Here is a 17,836-nt window from a genome sequence, read left to right on the forward strand (position 1 = left end):
AATGTTAACAGGAGACCCAAATAACTTCTGTAGTGAGCCTGGGCAGGAGAACTAAATGGGCAGTGAGGATGCACCCTGAAGAGCCGCTTGAAGTGTGTGTACAGCTGTGGAGTGTTTGGAAACAAAAGTAAATTGGTATGCGGCAATTATAGATGAAGTGGCTTTTTATAAGCAAAAGCATCATGTAGCCTATGACTCAAAACTGAAAAACTGTAAACAATGATAAGCGATTTCATCAGCAGTTGTAGTCATAAGGCAAAAGAAAGGTGGCTAAATAGTAGAAAGCAGTGGGTCCCAGACTTCAGCATGCCTCAGAAACACCTGGCAGCTTGTTACAACTTAGTTATCTGGGCCCAACCCCCCAGTTTCTGATTTAGTAGATCTGGGACCCAAGAAATTCATTACTGACAAATTCCCAGGTGATGCTACTGCAGTCACATTTTGAGAACCACCAGCATCAAGTTAAATACCAGGTTTTTAGTCACAGCATATACGTGTGACTAACCTAACTGCATATCTTTAAATATATAAGATAACATGGGGGCCAGGCGCAGTGGCTCACGCCTGTAATCCCAGAACTTTGGGAGGCCGAGACGGGCAGATCACGAGGTCAGGAGATCGAAACCATCCTGGCTAACTCGGTGAAACCCCGTCTCTACAAAAAATACAAAATAAAAATTAGCCAGGCATGGTGGTGGGTGCCTGTAATCCCAGCTGCTTGGGAGGCTGAGGCAGGAGTATGGCGGGAACCCGGGAGGCGGAGCTTGCAGTGAGCTGAGATTGTGCCACTGCACTCCAGCCTGGGCAACAGAGCAAGACTCTGTCTCAAAAATAAATAAATAAATAAATAAATAAATAACATGATAGTAATATTTGACTCAAATATTATTTCCCTCTTGGCCTACTTAAAATGTTTCTTATTAAGTTATTCTTTCTGACTAGAGGGAGCTCAAATTCTATTTCTAGAATCTTTTCTTAGTACTTTAACAGATATGTTTTAAGTCCTAGAATCTTTTTTTTTGTTTGTTTGTTTTGAGACAGGGTCTCACCCTTTTGCCCAGGTTGGAGTGCCCTGGCATGACCACAGCTTACTGCAGTCTCAAACTGTCAGGCTTAGGTGATCCTCCCACTTTAGTCTCCCAAGTAGGTGGGACCACAGGTACATGCCAACATGCCCAACTAATTTTGGTACTTTTTGTAGAGAAGGGGTTTCGCCATGTTGCTCAGGCTGTTCTCAAATTCCTGGGCCCAAGCTATCCTCCCACCTCGACCTCCCAAAGTGCTGGGATTACATTTGTGAGCCACCACGCCCAGTTGAGTCCTAGAATCTCATCAAGAATAGATAAGTTCTGTAAAGTGATGCACCGATCTTGCCTCAAATATCCTTACCAAATGGTTATTCGGGCTGTGCATGAGCTCTGAGCATCACTCACCATTATTATTTTCGTGTGTGAAGAACCATGACAATGAGAAAGTTTTTTTTTTTTTATTAATTGGGCTAAAATCTGTTTTCTGTAAGTTCTACCTATTGATCCCAGTTCTAGCTCCTGCAAACTATGAGTAATCAAAGGTATTATTATTAAGGTTTTCTGATTGTCTTAAAATAATTAGATATAGCCTCTCATCCTTCTACTATCTCTTTTTGGGTAAAGATTAGTATATCCATCAACCGTTTCTTATAGATAAGATGTCAGGTCTCCTCACTGTCCTGGTTACCTGCCTTCTAAATTTTATACTCAAAATTTAACATAATTTTATAATACAGTAAAAATAATTCTAATGTAATAGAATTGTGTGGAAGTATAGAATTGTGATTAAGATCATATTCTATGACATCAGAGAAACTTGAATTTGAATCCCATCTTTGACCTTTTCTAGCCTTGTGGTCTTGGGAAAGATTTTTAGCCTCTTTCAGATTCCTTTGCCTCATATTTAAAACGGGGTTATAAAACCTACTCCATCTGGTGCTAAACAAAGAGAATTTAAAAACAACTATTTGAGGGGGCCAGGCACAGTGGCTCACAGAGGTAGTCCCAGCTTTGGGAGGCTGAGGAGTGAGGATCACTTGAGGCCAGGAGTTTGAGACCAGCCTGGCTAATGTAGCAAGACCCCTTCTCTACAAAAAATTAAAGAAAAGAGCCAGGCATTGGTGGCCCATACCTGTAGTCTCAGCTACTAGGAAGGCTGAGGCGGGAGGGTCGCTTGAGTCCAGGTTGAGGCTGCAGTGAGTCACGACTGTACCACTGCACTCCAGTCTGGGTGACAGAGCAAGGTCCTGTCTCTAAAAAAAGAAAAAACAAACAAACAAACAAAAAAACCAGGCATTTGAAAAGTAGTTAAGTCCTTAGGTGAACAATTACCATGAATACCCACCTACCTCTGCAACCTGTGGCAGAGCCTGAAGATTTGTTTGAGAGGGCAGATGGAAGGTCTCTGAAATGAGAGATGCTAGGTAGAGTTACAAGTGTGGGCACTGTCACCAAAACCACAGGATTATGTGATGATATGTAAACCAAATGCTGAATGCTGCAGCCCCCTCCCCCTGCTGGCCTCCCAGCACCCTGGTAACTAGACCTTTACCCTCTAGGTAGGAGACAGGACAACTTTTCTCCTAGAGCCTCACTGGCCTAGAGGAAAGAACTAAAGATAATGACATTAATGGTTCCCCAACAAATGACTAGTCACTGAAGCTCAAAGTTGACAAGTGTCATGCACACACTCAAAGTTCCTTTCAACTTTTAATCCTTAAACATAAGCAGACAGCAAGGAGTACCAAACATCTGGAAAAAAACTTCTAATATAAAACACTGAAACAAAAACAAAGAAAAATAATTTTGAGGAAACATACACTATGAAGGGAAAGGAAAACTTTTTCAAAAGCTTATTATTATCCTGAAAGAAATAAGAGAATACAGTATATGAAACAAGAACAAGGCATTACAAAAAGAATTTCTGAAAACCAAAAAAAAAAAAAAAAGAGCTCTTGGAAATTTAAAAATATAATAGCAGAAATATAAGAAATCAATGAGGGTTGGAAACTAAAGTTGATAAAATCTACATGGAAGTAAAGCAAAAAGACGGAGGTAGGGAAAATGGGAAAGAAAAGTAAGAAAATTAGAAGACTAGTCCAAGAGATCTAACATCTGACAAGAGGAGGTTCTGAAAGAGACAACAGAGAAAACACAGAGGAGAAAGTAAGTGATTAAATCATTTAGAATAATTTTCTGGAGCTGAAGGAAATAGGTTGCCTGATTGAATTGACCTCCGTGAATGAAAATAGTCTCACTTCAGGGCACATCACCGGGAAGCTTCCAAACCCTCTGAAACAAAGAGGAAATTCTGTAATACTTCAGAGATAAAACAGGTTACATGCAATGAGTAAGAATTCGAATGGCTCCAACCCCTGAACAGCAATACTAGAAACAAGAAAACAGTGAAATGTGGCCTTCAAAATTCTGAAAGAAGGATTTCTGACCTAGAATTCTTTATCTAGCCAAACTATCATTAAGCCTAAAAGTAGAGTATAGACATTTGCAGACATGCAGGTTCTCCAAACATTTACTTCTCATGGCTGTCATCGTTAACATGCCCACTACCATCTTTCCACCTTTTTAATCCAAAGATAGACTGTCTCAATTAGCCTGACCTAGATTCCTAACTGTTCTTGGCTTTTCTTGACCATGTGCTGATGAAGTTCCTGCTTTCCTTTTCATGTCCCTGCTGCTGCATCAGCTGAGAATATATTTCATCCCCAAAAAAGTTTTGTGATTGGAATTTTTCCTGAGAACTGGAGATAGGCCATGGAAAGCTTTGAAACAAAAAATAGAAGCTGCCTGTCCTGGCCATAGTTTTTACAGGAGGTCCAATTTAGTTTAGAAGGGACCTGAATATGTAAAGCAAAATAAAATAATGTAGAAAAATAAGCCATGTGTTCTCATTAGTAAGCATCAATTTCCCTCTTCTGTGACTTACAGTGAAACTTTTTTTAAGTAGCAGGTTCAGAGTTCATTGCAAAGAGTTTAGAACTGGATTCCACCAATTTGTATCACATATCATAAGTGAATGTAAATAGACATTCCAGGAAGAAGAGAAGGAAGTTCCATGTTTAAGAAAGCTTACAAAACAAATAAATTACTGAAGATATCTCAGCACTTTAAATGCACTGATGGACATTGTTAATCTCCTTTTGGGAAGCACAGTATACAATTGCCCAGTTGTATTGACTATGAAGCCTGTTTTTACAACACATCTTCTAACATCTGAAGGAACACAGTGTTTCTCAGAAAAGTTTGGGAAATAATGATTTAGAATGAAGTGTGGGAGATTTAATGTGATTTTGCCTAAAGGGAAGTAAAAACTTTCCCAAATCTGTAATTTTATGGAAAAAAAAAAAAAAAAGGCTTAGAATGCTTTTTACTTCACTTATAGTTTCTTGGTGAGAAAAAAATGGTTATATACATGTGCTAAAGTGTTCTAGATCTCAGATGTGCTGGACTTCAGTCTTGATTATATTTCACTATAGAGAGAAAAATATTTATTTCACTAACTTTTGGGTACTTGTAGTTGGTAGTTCATTTTGCCATAATAATCTCTACAGGAAAAAAATAAAAAAAGTTGAAGGAATCTGTTACAGGTTTCTCACACTTTCTACTTTAAATACCAACTTAAAATGCTGGCAGTCAGTAGAATGGGGTTTAATACTTTTCTGCTCTCTCTGATTAAGTTTAGTGTAAAAATATGTTGGGCAGGGTTTGAGTCAAGATAAGTCAAGATGAATATTGATAATTCTATTTTAGTTTCATTTCCATGGTATTATTGATATATAATACATCTGTAGAGTTTCTTAGTTTCCTGCTTTGGGTTTTTTTAAGCTTATTATGAATAGTTAACATTTAAAATTCTAAGCAGTTTATTTATGTTGAGCCCTTCCAGATAGGCTTTTACATTATAAAATTATTTTAGCTATTACTCTCATTTGTATGTTGCATAAATCTTTTTCTCTCATTTACACATTTTAGTTTCAACTGCCTCTGAGGGAGCATCTTCCTTTTCTCCTTTATCCATGTCATCTCCTGATTTAGCCTCTCCAGAGAAGTCAGCTCATCTCTTATCCCCGATTCTGGCTGGACCTTCCTTCTGGACTTTGTCCCATCAACAGTTGTCTTCTACCTCCTTTAAAGAGGAAGATAAGACAACCAAGCTGCATCACTCCTTTGCTTCTAGGGGCCCAGTGTCTTCTGATGCAGAGGAAAATGATAGCCTCAATCTACTGGGAATTCTTCCAAATAACTCTGACTCTGCTAAAAAGAATGTAAGTCATATTTCTAGTAGGCACTGGGGAGAGTTTTCCACCCAAAATGTAGACCAGTTCATCCCTCTGTCCTGCTCTGGTTTTCAGTCAACCAAAGACTTCCCCAGGGAACCTGAAGCAGAGAATTCCATTAGTGTTCTTTTAAGGGAGGTAAAATGTGCGATTGCTAGATTACATGAAGATCTGAGCACAGTGATCCAAGAACTTAATGTCATCAATAACCACCTGAAGCGCATGAGTCAGAATAGTTCACAAATAAGCCAGTCCTCGCAGGCCCCCCAGTCTTCTGAGGGGAGCTCGGATCAGATCTAATCATCACAATATCTATTTTTGATAGAACTCGTGCGGTTCCATTTCCCCAAGACTTAAGTTAACATTGTATAAATTCATATTACTATGGCAAAAAAAGGGGATGGTTTAATTTTTCCTTGTCAGGTTTATTAACAAGTATCTTTCAAACTAATAATTTCATTTGGGTGGTTTATTTTTTAAAAGGAAAAGATGTCACCTTTGATAATTTCAGATTTGGATATTGGTTCATTTGAAACAGAAGAGAATTTCATTCTTTGATGCTCTGTACCTCAAATGGGTTAAGTATTAGTGAAAATTGTGGTAGGACCTCAAACTGCAAATGGCTATTCAAGAGCTTTTGGATAAGGAGGCAGAAAGAAGCTCTTTACCTTTCAACTGTATGGAACTTATTAACAAGCCTCTGAGGTGACCTAGGAGGATTGAGCTTGGGGTATACATTTCACACGTTCTTTTGCAAGTTTTAGGTTCTGCAAACCAAGGGCCAGAAATGTTTTCTTTCTTCCAGAGGCTAGTGTTGGGAGTTAAATGGAAACAAGCAGGACATGGGGCAAATGTTTTTACTGTCCATGTATATTGCAAAGTGAATTCAAATCCATCCTTTTATTCTATTTTAGAAAATAAATTTGATATTTTTCATCTTATGTGTATCTTTTTAATTCATTAAGACAGTCTTTCAAATAGAAATGTCTCAGTTCTTTATGGGCAAAACAATCCAAGTTGGGGATTATGGGCCAGTGATTCCCAACCCTGCTGCACACAGGAATCACCACAGAAACTTTTTTGCTGTTGTTGTTTTATATTTGTCTGAGAGAATAGTGTAATGGGCTCCATGTGCCCACCACTCAGTTTCAACAATTACCAACTCAAGGCTAAAATAATCCTGATTATTTTGAAGACATACGAAACATTTTAAAAATATACTAATGCCAGGGTCCTGCTCCCAGACAAATTGAAACTGGTTTTCGTCATGCAGACTGGATTAGGAGATAAAGGAATTGTCAGTGAAAGGATTTTAAAGCTGGAGGAATTTGGCGTGGTTGAAGAATGGCAAGAAGGCTGATGTGGCTGGAGTGAAGTGAGCAAAAGGGAGAGTAGACAGAGATCAAGGTCATGGAGCAAAGATGACAGATGACATAGGTTCTTAAAAACCACTGTTAGAGACTGGGCGTGGGGCTCACATCTGTAATCCCAGCACTTGGGGAGGCCAAGGCAGGTGGATCACAAGGTCAGGAGTTCAAGACCTGCCTGGGCAAGATGGTGAAATCCCATCTCTACTAAAAATACAAAAAAAAAAAAAAAATTAGCCGGGCATGGTGGCGGGCACCTGTAATCCCAGCTACTCAGGAGGCTGAGGCAGAGAATCACTTGAACTCAGGAGGCGGAGGTTGCAGTGAGCCGAGATCGCGCCACTGCCCTCCAGCCACTGGGCAACAGAGTGAGAATCCATCTCAAAAGAAAACAAAAATAAAAACAAACATTGTTTGAGATTTTGGCTTCTACTCTGTGAAAATAAAAATTAGGATGGAGTTTAGGATATAAAATGATACAATGATACGTGACCTTTGATTTTTTTTTTTTTTTTTTTTTTTTTTTTTTTTTTGAGACACAGTCTTGCTTTCTCACCCAGGCTGGAGTGCAGTGGCGCAATCTTGGCTCACTGCAGCTTCCACCTCCTGAGTTCAAGCGATTCTCCTGCCTCAGCCTCCTGAGTAGCTGCATTACAGGTGCTCGCCACCATGCCCAGCTAATTTCTGTATTTTTAGTAGAGACAGGGTTTCACCATGTTGGGCAGGATGGTCTCAATCCCTTGACCTCGTGATCCACCCGCCTTGACCTCCCAAAGTGCTAGGATTACAGGCGAGAGCCACTGCACCTGGCAACTTTGATTCTAAATGATTGCTCTTGCTTTGGCAGGAGAACTGGTACAAGAACATGAGGTGAGGCAGGTAAACCACTTAGCAGGCTGTTGCAGGTATCCAGATGAGAACTGATGATGACTCAAAGCAGGGAGGGCATAGTGAGGGTGAGTGAGAAGTTATTAGTTCAGGGATTCACTAATGGTTTGGACAAAATATTTATAAGAGAAAGAAGAGTCAATAACAAATTCAAAGTATTGGACCAAGCAACTGAAATTCAGATGACATTGCCATCAACTGAGGTGAGGAAGGCTGTAGGTAGAGAAAATTTAGAGACATTCAGTTTTGGATGTATTAATTTCAATTATCTGTTAGATAGCCAAGTAGGCACCTGGATGTGAAAGCCGAGTTTGCGAGGGAGTCTACATTGGAACAGAGGCAGGCAGTTAGGATTTGGTGGTTATTTAAAACTATGAGAAGAAATGAAATGACCAACGGACTAAGCGTGATCATGGAGAGAAGTCGAAGGCCTGAGCCCTAGGCCATTATAACAAAGAGATTAAGAAAAAGTTGGAGAGCCAATGAAGGAAACTGAGAACAAGCCATCACCCAGGTAGAATTAAATAATAGCATGTTGTGTTTGGAAACCAAGAGTATACAGTTGTACACTGAATATATGCCCTTTACATAGATTCACTGATTGTTAACATTTTGCCATGTTCACCTTATCTCCCTCTGTTGCTAAACATGTTTATATATGCATTATATCGATAGAGAGACATGTTCTACTGAACTATGTGAAAGTAAGTTGCAGACATTTTGATACTTCACAACACTTAGGTGAACATACTAATTACATGATCAAGGGTAATTATTATCCAACTTACCTTCCAGTTTATCATTTCTCTCTTCAGCTATGTCTAGTCCATTGTCAAATCATCCATCAGGTTTTAATTAGGTCATTATATTTTTTATTTCTAGAATTCTACTTGGTTCTTTTAAAATTTGCTATAGCCAACAGACACATGAAAAAATGCTCATCATCACTGGCCGTCAGAGAAATGCAAATCAAAACCACAATGAGATACCATCTCACACCAGTTAGAATGGCGATCATTAAAAAGTCAGGAAACAATAGGTGCTGGAGAGGATGCGGAGAAATGGGAACACTTTTACACTGTTGGTGGGACTGTAAACTAGTTCAACCATTGTGGAAGACAGTGTGGCGATTCCTCAAGGATCTAGAACTAGAAATACCATCTGACCCAGCCATCCCATTACTGGGTATATACCCAAAGGATTATAAATCATGCTGCTATAAAGACACATGCACACATATGTTTACTGCGGCACTATTCACAATAGCAAAGACTTGGAACCAACCCAAATGTCCGTCAATGACAGACTGGATTAAGAAAATGTGGCACATATACACCATGGAATACTATGCAACCATAAAAAAGGATGAGTTTGTGTCCTTTGTAGGGACATGGATGAAGCTGGAATCCATCATTCTCAGCAAACTATCGCAAGGACAAAAAACCAAACACCACATGTTCTCACTCATAGGTGGGAATTGAGCAATGAGAACACATGGACACAGGAAGGGGAACATCACACACCGGGTCCTATTGTGGGGAGGGGGAGGGGGGAGGGATAGCATTAGGAGATATACCTAATGTAAATGATGAGTTAATGGATGCAGCACACCAACATGGCACATGTATACATATGTAACAAACCTGCACTTGTGCACAGGTACCCTAGAACTTAAAGTATAATTTTAAAAATAGAAATTATGAAAGAAAATATATAACTTGTTATCATTTTGAAAATAAATATCATGTATTTTATATACATGGAAAATGTTAATATTGGTTGCCATTGGTGGTAAGATTGTGAGAAATTACTTCTTTCTTTACACTTACCTATATTTTCTAATGCATTAAAAACTTTGGGTTCTCAAAAAATTAAAATTAAAAAAATAAAATAAAATTTGCTATAGTTTTATAAGTCAATGTTTATTGCAGATATTTTCAAATATATCTTTACTATTAAGAATATTAACCAAACTAGTATAGAATTCTTACTGGTAAGAATATTAGGCTGGGCATGGTGGTTCATGCCTGTAACCCCAGCACTTTGGGAGGCCGAGGCGTGAGGGTCACTTGAGCCTAGGAGTTCGAGAGCAGCCTGGGAAACACAGCTAGACTGTGTCTCTGCAAAAAATAGAAAATTTATCCAGGCATTGTGGCATGTGCCTGTGGTCCCACCTACACAAGACGTTGAGATGGAAGGATTGTTTGGGCCTGGGAGGTTGAGGTGGCAGTGAGCTGTGATCGCACCACTGCACTCCAGCCTGGGTGACAGAGTGAAACCCTGTCCAAAAAAAAAAAGAATATTAAGTAAGCTAGAGAGTATTCTTACCAGCAAACTAGTAATAATCATTTAATATATGCATTTAAGATTATAAATAGCTTAAATGTATACCTGCATCCCACAAAGCCCTTAAAGTTGAAATATAATTCACGTACCATAAAATTTACCTTTTTAAGGTGTATAATTCAGTGATTTCTAGTGTATTCACAAGGTTGCACAGCCATCACCATTATCTAATTCCAGAACATTTTCATCGTCACAAAAAGGTACCTCATCCCCATTAGCAGCTGCTCCCCATACCTGCCTCCTCCAAGCCCCAGCAACCATTCATTTACTATCTGCTTCCATGAATCTGCCTACTTTGGCTATGTGATACAAATGGAATTATATAATATAGCTTTTTGTGTTTGACTTCGTAGCATAATTTTTTGAGATTCATTCATGTTTTAGCATGTAGCTGACATTCTTTTTGTGGCAGAGTAACATCCATTGTATGGATATACCACGTTTTGTTTATCCAGTCATCAGTTGGTGAACATTTGGGTTGTTTACACTATTTGGCTATTGTGAATAATGGTGCTATGAACATCTTTGTGACTGTGTTTCACTTTTCTTGGGCATATACCTAGAAGTGGAGTTGCTGAGTCATATGGTAACTCTTATGTTTATTTTACTGAAGAACTGCCAAACTCTTTTCCAAAATGGCTCTACCATTTTACCATGAGTTTTGGTATGCAGTATTTTCACTGTCTTTTGGCTCCAAATATATTCTAATTCCTATTATGAAGAAGTAGAGAGGTATACTTCCTAACATACTGATAAACTAATAACAGCAAAAGTTCTTATTTTTTGTCAGTTTGATATCTCTGCTGTTTTGTGCTCATGGTGTTGTATTTCCTTGTGTGCCTGATTATCTTTGACTATGTGCTGGTCATGATACTTGAAAAATTATTTGTATGAATAATACAAGAACCTGCTTTTTATTCCTGCCAAGTGCCTGGCGTGCTGCCACACAAGTTAAGTCAATTAAGGTCATGGCTTAAAGTTCTCTAGAATACGTAGGTTAATCTCAGACTTAAATTCCTCATAAGAGTTGGTTTATCTCCAATTCATTCTCACTGCATAGCTATTAGATTTCCCTTTATTGTAAGGAGCATCTCATGTTAGACTTCCCACCTTTACGAAGGTGATTTCTGTTCTTTCACCATCAAAATGGAGGTTGGAATTTGTTGGACTCAGCAAATGCCTTTAGGGAAAAGTGGCTTCTGTGATCGTTTACCTATCAGGTGCCTGAGTACCTACTATTTGTAAGGCTCTGTACCAGGCCCTTAGAATACAAAAGGGAATGCAAATAAACTTCTTTATAAAATAAAATAAGAGTTAAATATGAAGACATCTTCCATGGGCTTTCTCCATACATCTGGGAGATCTGCCAGTGGATTCCTAGGGAGTTACTACTGGGATGCAGCATCCCCTTTTTGCACTGGCTGTAAAATTTCTTAGCTGTACATTGCTAAGAGTGGAGAAGGAAAAAACTTCCAGAGACAACCTTTCCTCCCTCCCCATCCCCCTAACCAAAAGGTGCTGCGTTGGGTATCTTGAATACTCAGAGAAACCCCAGAAATAACTGAGGCAGCCAAAACTATCCCTTTAAGAAACTACCTTACTTGCTGTGAGCTCACTACATGCACATGGTAACCTCAGATATTAACTAGATTTTAGAGAGCTCATATATTTTAATGCAACCATGCAAACATGTGTTAATTAATATAATTAACAAGCGCTTATTTGAGCCTCTATTTAGCCAATTCCATTAAATGAAGAGAACAAAGTTGGCTTAAATTAAGAGTGGCTGTATTCTGATTGACTTGGTAATTATCTTAGATTAAAAATACTTCATTAGATGTTATTCTCTTAAGTACTTTGGAACTTGAGGATCCTATTTTATAAGGCAGTTATAAAGATATTTTACAGTTTGCTTACTGTCGAATTACTGATGTGTTCATTCTTTAGATATGTATTAAGCACCTATGATGAGTAGGCAGTTTGCTAGACACTGGGACACCATAGTGGGCAGGACGGGTGTGCTCACTGTCTTCAGAGCTAGTTCAGTGGAGACACAGACAGCTAAGTGGGTAGTTACTGGCAATGTGTAGGTCCTATAAATTTGGGAGCACAGCGTGGTGTGGCAGAGCCTGATAAAGCGCGACAACCAACTCCAATTGGGGCCTCAGGGGATGCTGCATGGAGGAAATGAAGTCCAAATGGAATCCTGAAGGATAACCAGGATTCAGTCCAGCAAAATGAGTCAGGGGAGAGAGCTTTTTAGGCAGAGAGGACAGCATGTTCAAAAGCTGGGGGCAAGAGAGCACTTGATAAGCTTGAATACAGGATGGACAAAACTCATGGTGCGTGAGAAATTTGAATCGCCGTAGTTTCAGATTTTATGCAGTGACACAGTAGGTGATGGTTAGGTGACCTGTGCAGACTGAATAAAAGAAAAAGACTGAGTGACAATTTAATGGATCGTGTCGAAAATAGAGTGTCATAGAAATCTGGAGACTAAAGAGTTTCCAAAATCCATTCCAAATGAGTTCATTGTGACAATGGTTTGCCCTGAATATGCAAGGAGTCCCTCCTTTTGTGTGCTTTCATTTTAAAGAGAAAGGGAATACTGAGAACAACTGGGTGAATCAGTTACACATTCAATATACTGGGGACTGGTTTTCTAGGTTTTACTTTATTTTTAATAGAGTAGATTCTGAGATGTGATAAAAAGGGTTTAGATGTGTAGATTTGAGAGATTTTTATTTCTCGCAGAACACCAAGTAACTTGAGGAGGCCAAGCATATTATTGTGAAGCCAGAAGATATGTGCCACCTTTTATCAGCAGGCAGGCTTAGAAAAGAGAAAATTGGCTCAGAAGAAACTCGGTTTTCAAGATGATTTTGTTTGGTAATTTTGAATTCTGTTTTCTCACTGACGGTGCAGAAAGTTCTCAAAGATATGGTAATTATTGCAGAATGATGGCTTCAGGCATTTGCAGCTATTCAAACAGTAAAATTCCATTATAACATACCACCGTCTACGTGTTCACTCGGGCTGCAGTTGAGAACTTGTCCCCTATACTGTATACTACATCGTTCTTATAACACAGAACTCGTATAGCATGGAGGAGGAGACATCCTAGAAGTTGAATCACAGAGGGCAAAGATAAAGGAGTATTATTGCATTCTGTGTAGCAGATGCCACATGGTCAGGCTAAATCATTAAAATACCGCCCGTACATTTTTTGGTCCAATATCCTGTTGGGTCTGTGCAGAGTTCTTAAACAGTTGCACAGTCAGAAATTGGATAAATTATACTTCCTTCACATTTCTGTTCTTATATCATAGTTCATTTATTTAACTGAAAAGCTTTCAGCACATCATAAAGGTGGTAAAAGCAATGTTGAGCAGTATATATCAGCTTGTCTGCTGATAAGGTGAGCATTTTTTATTATTCACTATCACTGATTAAATCAACCATCAATAAAATTAGCAAATCATCAGTCCATATTGCTGCTGAGGTGACAATGTATGAAAAGTCTACTTCGTTTTTATGTTTTGGTTCATCTCACAGGTTATTATTCATAAATATTGTTCTGATTCTAATTCTGAATCTAGTAAGATGAGTCCCCCTATAGAATATTTGGGATTTAGAAAGCATTCTAATTGATTTAGCAAAAGCCTCTTGGACAGAATTAGAAGTCTAAGCTATTGGTAGCCTGGAAAATCTACCCCTTCAAAATAAAAGACATGGACTTACAAAGATGAACAGAAAGGCCATTCCAGGTGGAGGGACCGGCAGGTCTAGCAAAGGTGAGACGTGAGCACGTCCGTCCAGGCCTGCCGCAGGCCACAAGTGGCCAGACTGCCACCCAGGGACGGTGTCTGTGGGAGATGCTTTCTGAGTTCCAAAGGATGGATGAACAGCTTGGAGACATTCTTACTATTAGAAATGAATATCTCTTCAATTTCATTACTACTACTGAATGCAGCCTCTGCTCTAGGTGCTTAAGATGCATTCATTAATAAGATATTTTTTTAAAGCCCTGCCCTTGTGGAGCTTGCATTCTCGTGGACAGGAGAGAGACAATCCACAGTAAACACAATAAATAAGGGAGTTATGTAGCATATTATTAGCAACAAACATGTGCCATGAAGATACCAGAGCTGGGAAGGGATAGAAAGGGCTGGGCGACTGGAGGAGGCTTACGGTTTGGTAACACTTGGGCAAAGACTAAAGAAGGTAAAGAGTTTGCCATAAGGATCTCTGGGATGTACATTTCAGGTGGGGGGTACAGCTAGTGCAAAGGCCCTGCTTATAGCTGAGATATTCACAGACTAGCAGGTAGCCAGCATGTGTGGAATGGGATGTGGCAGGAGAGGATGGCAGAGAGGTAAGGGGGTGGGGGCTTCTAGGCCACCATAAGGCCTATGGTCCCACCCTGCGAGAAAGGGCATATTGGAGCTTTTGAGCAGAAGCATGATGAGTTGTGTGGAGTGTTTCAAAGGCTCCTACTGGCTCTTGTGTTGAGAACGGACTGCAGAGGCCAAGGCAGGACAGGGAGGGCGATTAGGAGACTGCTGGGTGCATGCTATGTGCCATGCATTATTTTAAAAGTACTTTACATGTATTAACCCACTCAGTCCCCACCACAATCCTTTGAGGTAGGGACTACTATTATATCTATTTTGTTTTATGATACCTACTTTATAGGTATAATAGCGCCTTTAAAGGAAATTGATGCACAGAAAGTCTAAGCAACTTACCTACGGTCACTCAGCTACTAAGTGGCGAAGTTGGGATTCAGATTCAGAGGCCACCCTCTTAGCCACAACAGGGCATGAGAGAGGGCACACACTGGAAGAATTTCTCACGTATAGGTTCAAAGGGATTGAACAAATGGATGGCAGGGCTGGATGAGAATCTTGGATTCTATTTCTGGATTACACATGTACTTCTTTGGACAGATGAATTATTTTGTTCGGTTCCTAACAGAATGTGCCTAACAGCTATCAATCCCTGAAGCAGGTATCGCTGCCAGGATTATCATTAACAAGATTATCGTCTTATCTAAATGTCGTGAAAGAATCACTTGCATCTGTGTAGCATTTTGTAGATATCAAAGCACTTTTGCACACATTTTCTGTTTTCAACCTCACAACAAATCATGAGCTCATTATCTTCCTCCCAGCCTCTCCTCTGCTTTTCTCTTTCTGGTAATGGCACCAGTAGCTCCAGACGCCACTTGGGTCTTTCCTCTTCCTCTCTCCCCAACATCCAGTTCCTGGGCCCTGTTGGTCTGTTCTGTCTTCTCTGGGTCTCATTCCTGCCCCCTCTGTACCACTCACCTGGCCATCACCCTAGTTTAGGCAAATAGAGACCTCACTCCTTTCTACTTCTAGTCCTTTCCCACCATGCTGCATATTACCGCGGGCAATGCTCTTGACCTCTCACCACCAAACAGACCTCCCTCGAGCAACCAGCAAACAAAGGCCATGGCTTGACATAAGCTAGAGGCAGTAGGGTGAAAGAGGAGAGATGGAAAAAAGTTGACAGACATAAGAGAAGTGGAAAAGGTTCCAGGACTCAGAGATCGGTTAAAAATGCGGGGTGGCCCATCAGAAAGTAGGCAAAGGATATGAACAGACACATCTCAAAAGAAGACATTTATGCAGTCAACAAATATATGAAAAAAAGCTCATCATCACTGGTCATTAGAGAAATGCAAATCAAAACCACAATGAGATACCATCTCATGCCAGCCAGAATGGCGATTATTAAAAAGTCAGGATACAACAGATGCTGGGGAGGCTGTGGAGAAATAGAAATGCTTTTACACTGTTGTTGGGAGTGTAAATTACTTCAACCATTAGGGAAGACAGTATGGCGATTCCTCAGGGATCTAGAACCAGAAATACCATTTGACCCAGGCATCCCATTACTGGGTATATACCCAAAGGATTATAAATTATTCTACTATAAAGACACATGCACATATATGTTTACTGCAGCACTATTTACAACAGCAAAGACTTGGAACCAACCCAAATGCTCATCAATGATACATTGGATAAAGAAAATGTGGCACATATACACCATGGAATATTATACAGCCATAAAAAAGAATGAGATCATGTCCTTTGCAGGGACATGGATGAAGCTGGAAACCATCGTTCTCAGCAAACTAATACAGGAACAGAAAACCAAACACCGCATGTTCTCACTCATAAGTGGGAGTTCAACAATGAAAACACATGGACATGGAGAGGGGAACATCACACACCAGGGCCTGTTTGGGGGTGTGGGGGGGCAAGGGGAGGGAGAGCATTAGGACAGATACCTAATGCATGCAGGGCTTAAAATCTAGATGACGGGTTGATGGGTGCAGCAAACCACCATGACACATGTACACCTATGTAACAAACCTGCACGTTCTGCACATGTATCTCAGAACTTAAGGTAAAAAAAAAAAAAAAAAAGAAAAACTTAAAAAAATAAAAATAAATGTTAAAAATGGGGTTGAAGCCAGGTGCAGTGGGGCCTGTAGTTTTAGCTACTCTGGAGACCGAAGCAGGAAGATTGCTTGAGCCCAGGAGTTCAAGGCCACCCTGGACCACATAGTGAGACTGTATCTCTAAATAGGGATGAGCTCCAAAATTCCGGTTTAATAATAATAATACTAGTTGACACTTGATGAACACTAACCATGTTGTGAGCATGTTTTAATCCTCTTAACGACCCTACCAAGAAGGTATTAGATCGTCACGTTGTATATGAGAAAACAGAGACTAAAAAGAGCTAAGGAACTTGTCCAGGGCCACACAGGCAGTAGTCAGGGTCAAAGCCAGACCTTGAACCATGGTCTTGCTTAGAGCCACACACTGCCTCACAGTTGGTGCCACTGGCTGGGCTACGCACACGGGAAGAAGGGGAGCGGGTCCTGCCGGGCCATGCCTTGCTTCTGCCTTCCACCCCTGCCCCTCAAGTCTCTCCTGCTCTCAGGCTGCCCCAGTCCCACTGTCAGAGCTGCTGGGTTGCAGCCGCACCCAGACCCTCTGGATCTTCTTTCGGTGGCTCCTGTTTGTGAAGGGTTGTCTGCCTCCTCCCATACTCCCCCACCCCTTCCCTGTCCCTTTCATGTCAAGACCCAAATTAGCAGAGGCTGGGACAGGAGTAGAACATTTTTAGAGCTGGTTTGGAGATGAAGAGCCTGTCCCAATTTCTCTTTCTCACCTAATCAAACCTTGAAAATGTCACGGAGCCCCCACACGCTTTAATTGGGGACTATTGTCACTGCTTCACCCTAGGGGAGAATTTTCATTTACTACAGTGGGGTCTCTGTCTCTGGAGTATGTAATATGCTCCTGAAAATCACACAGAGCAACCCAGAAATAGCCAACAGAGACTAAAGGAAAAAAAACATGAATTCAGAGACATAAAGCAATAATATGTCCATACTCCTGAAAAATAAAGTGGGGGCACTTAGTAGTGTCTCTTTAGCGGTTAGTTTCATCATCCTGTGCTGCTGCTGGGCGTCCGCTTTCCCGCCACACGCATTGTGTAGGGGTGTGCCCAGGAGGGCCCCCAACCCCCAAGGAGCAGCTTCTGTTAACGCAAAACCTGTTCTGTTCCACCTGCGCACGCCCTCGCCACCTCCCCAAAGCCAAAAGTCGGGGGGAAATGAGAAACAGCACCTCACTGGATTAAGCCAAATGTGAGGGTAAACACAGTGTGAAAAGCACCAATTCCAAGGATAAAGTGAACCAGCAAAAGAGGAAAACAAGCCCGTCACCCCGCGCCAGTGAGAAGGCCAGGTTTAGCCGTTCTCACAGGAGAACAGATCTAACTCCTAGGGACGAGCACCGCCGAGAGCTTCTCTCCATTTCACAAGGTCAGAATGGCAAGTCAGTAACAGACCCACACAGACAGC

At 40.5% G+C, this 17,836-nt stretch overlaps 1 protein-coding gene across 5 annotated transcripts in view; it reads left to right on the forward strand.

The window, feature by feature from the left end:
• ENTHD1 (ENTH domain containing 1) overlaps positions 1–17,836 on the forward strand; it is a 165,418-nt gene that overhangs the window by 142,205 nt on the left and 5,377 nt on the right. For 2 of the 5 annotated variants that reach the window (XM_031656279.1, XM_031656280.1), the window contains one exon: positions 5,019–6,264. In XM_031656279.1, the coding sequence (XP_031512139.1) occupies positions 5,019–5,623 (605 nt within the window). In that variant the 3' untranslated portion in view covers positions 5,624–6,264. Of the gene's footprint in view, positions 1–5,018; positions 6,265–17,836 lie in introns of those variants that run through there. The other 3 variants (XM_031656283.1, XM_031656282.1, XM_031656281.1) reach the window with 3 other exon arrangements.

Source organism: Papio anubis, chromosome 16 (genome assembly GCF_008728515.1).
Source record: "Papio anubis isolate 15944 chromosome 16, Panubis1.0, whole genome shotgun sequence".
In the NCBI taxonomy this organism is placed as follows: Eukaryota; Metazoa; Chordata; class Mammalia; order Primates; family Cercopithecidae; genus Papio; species Papio anubis.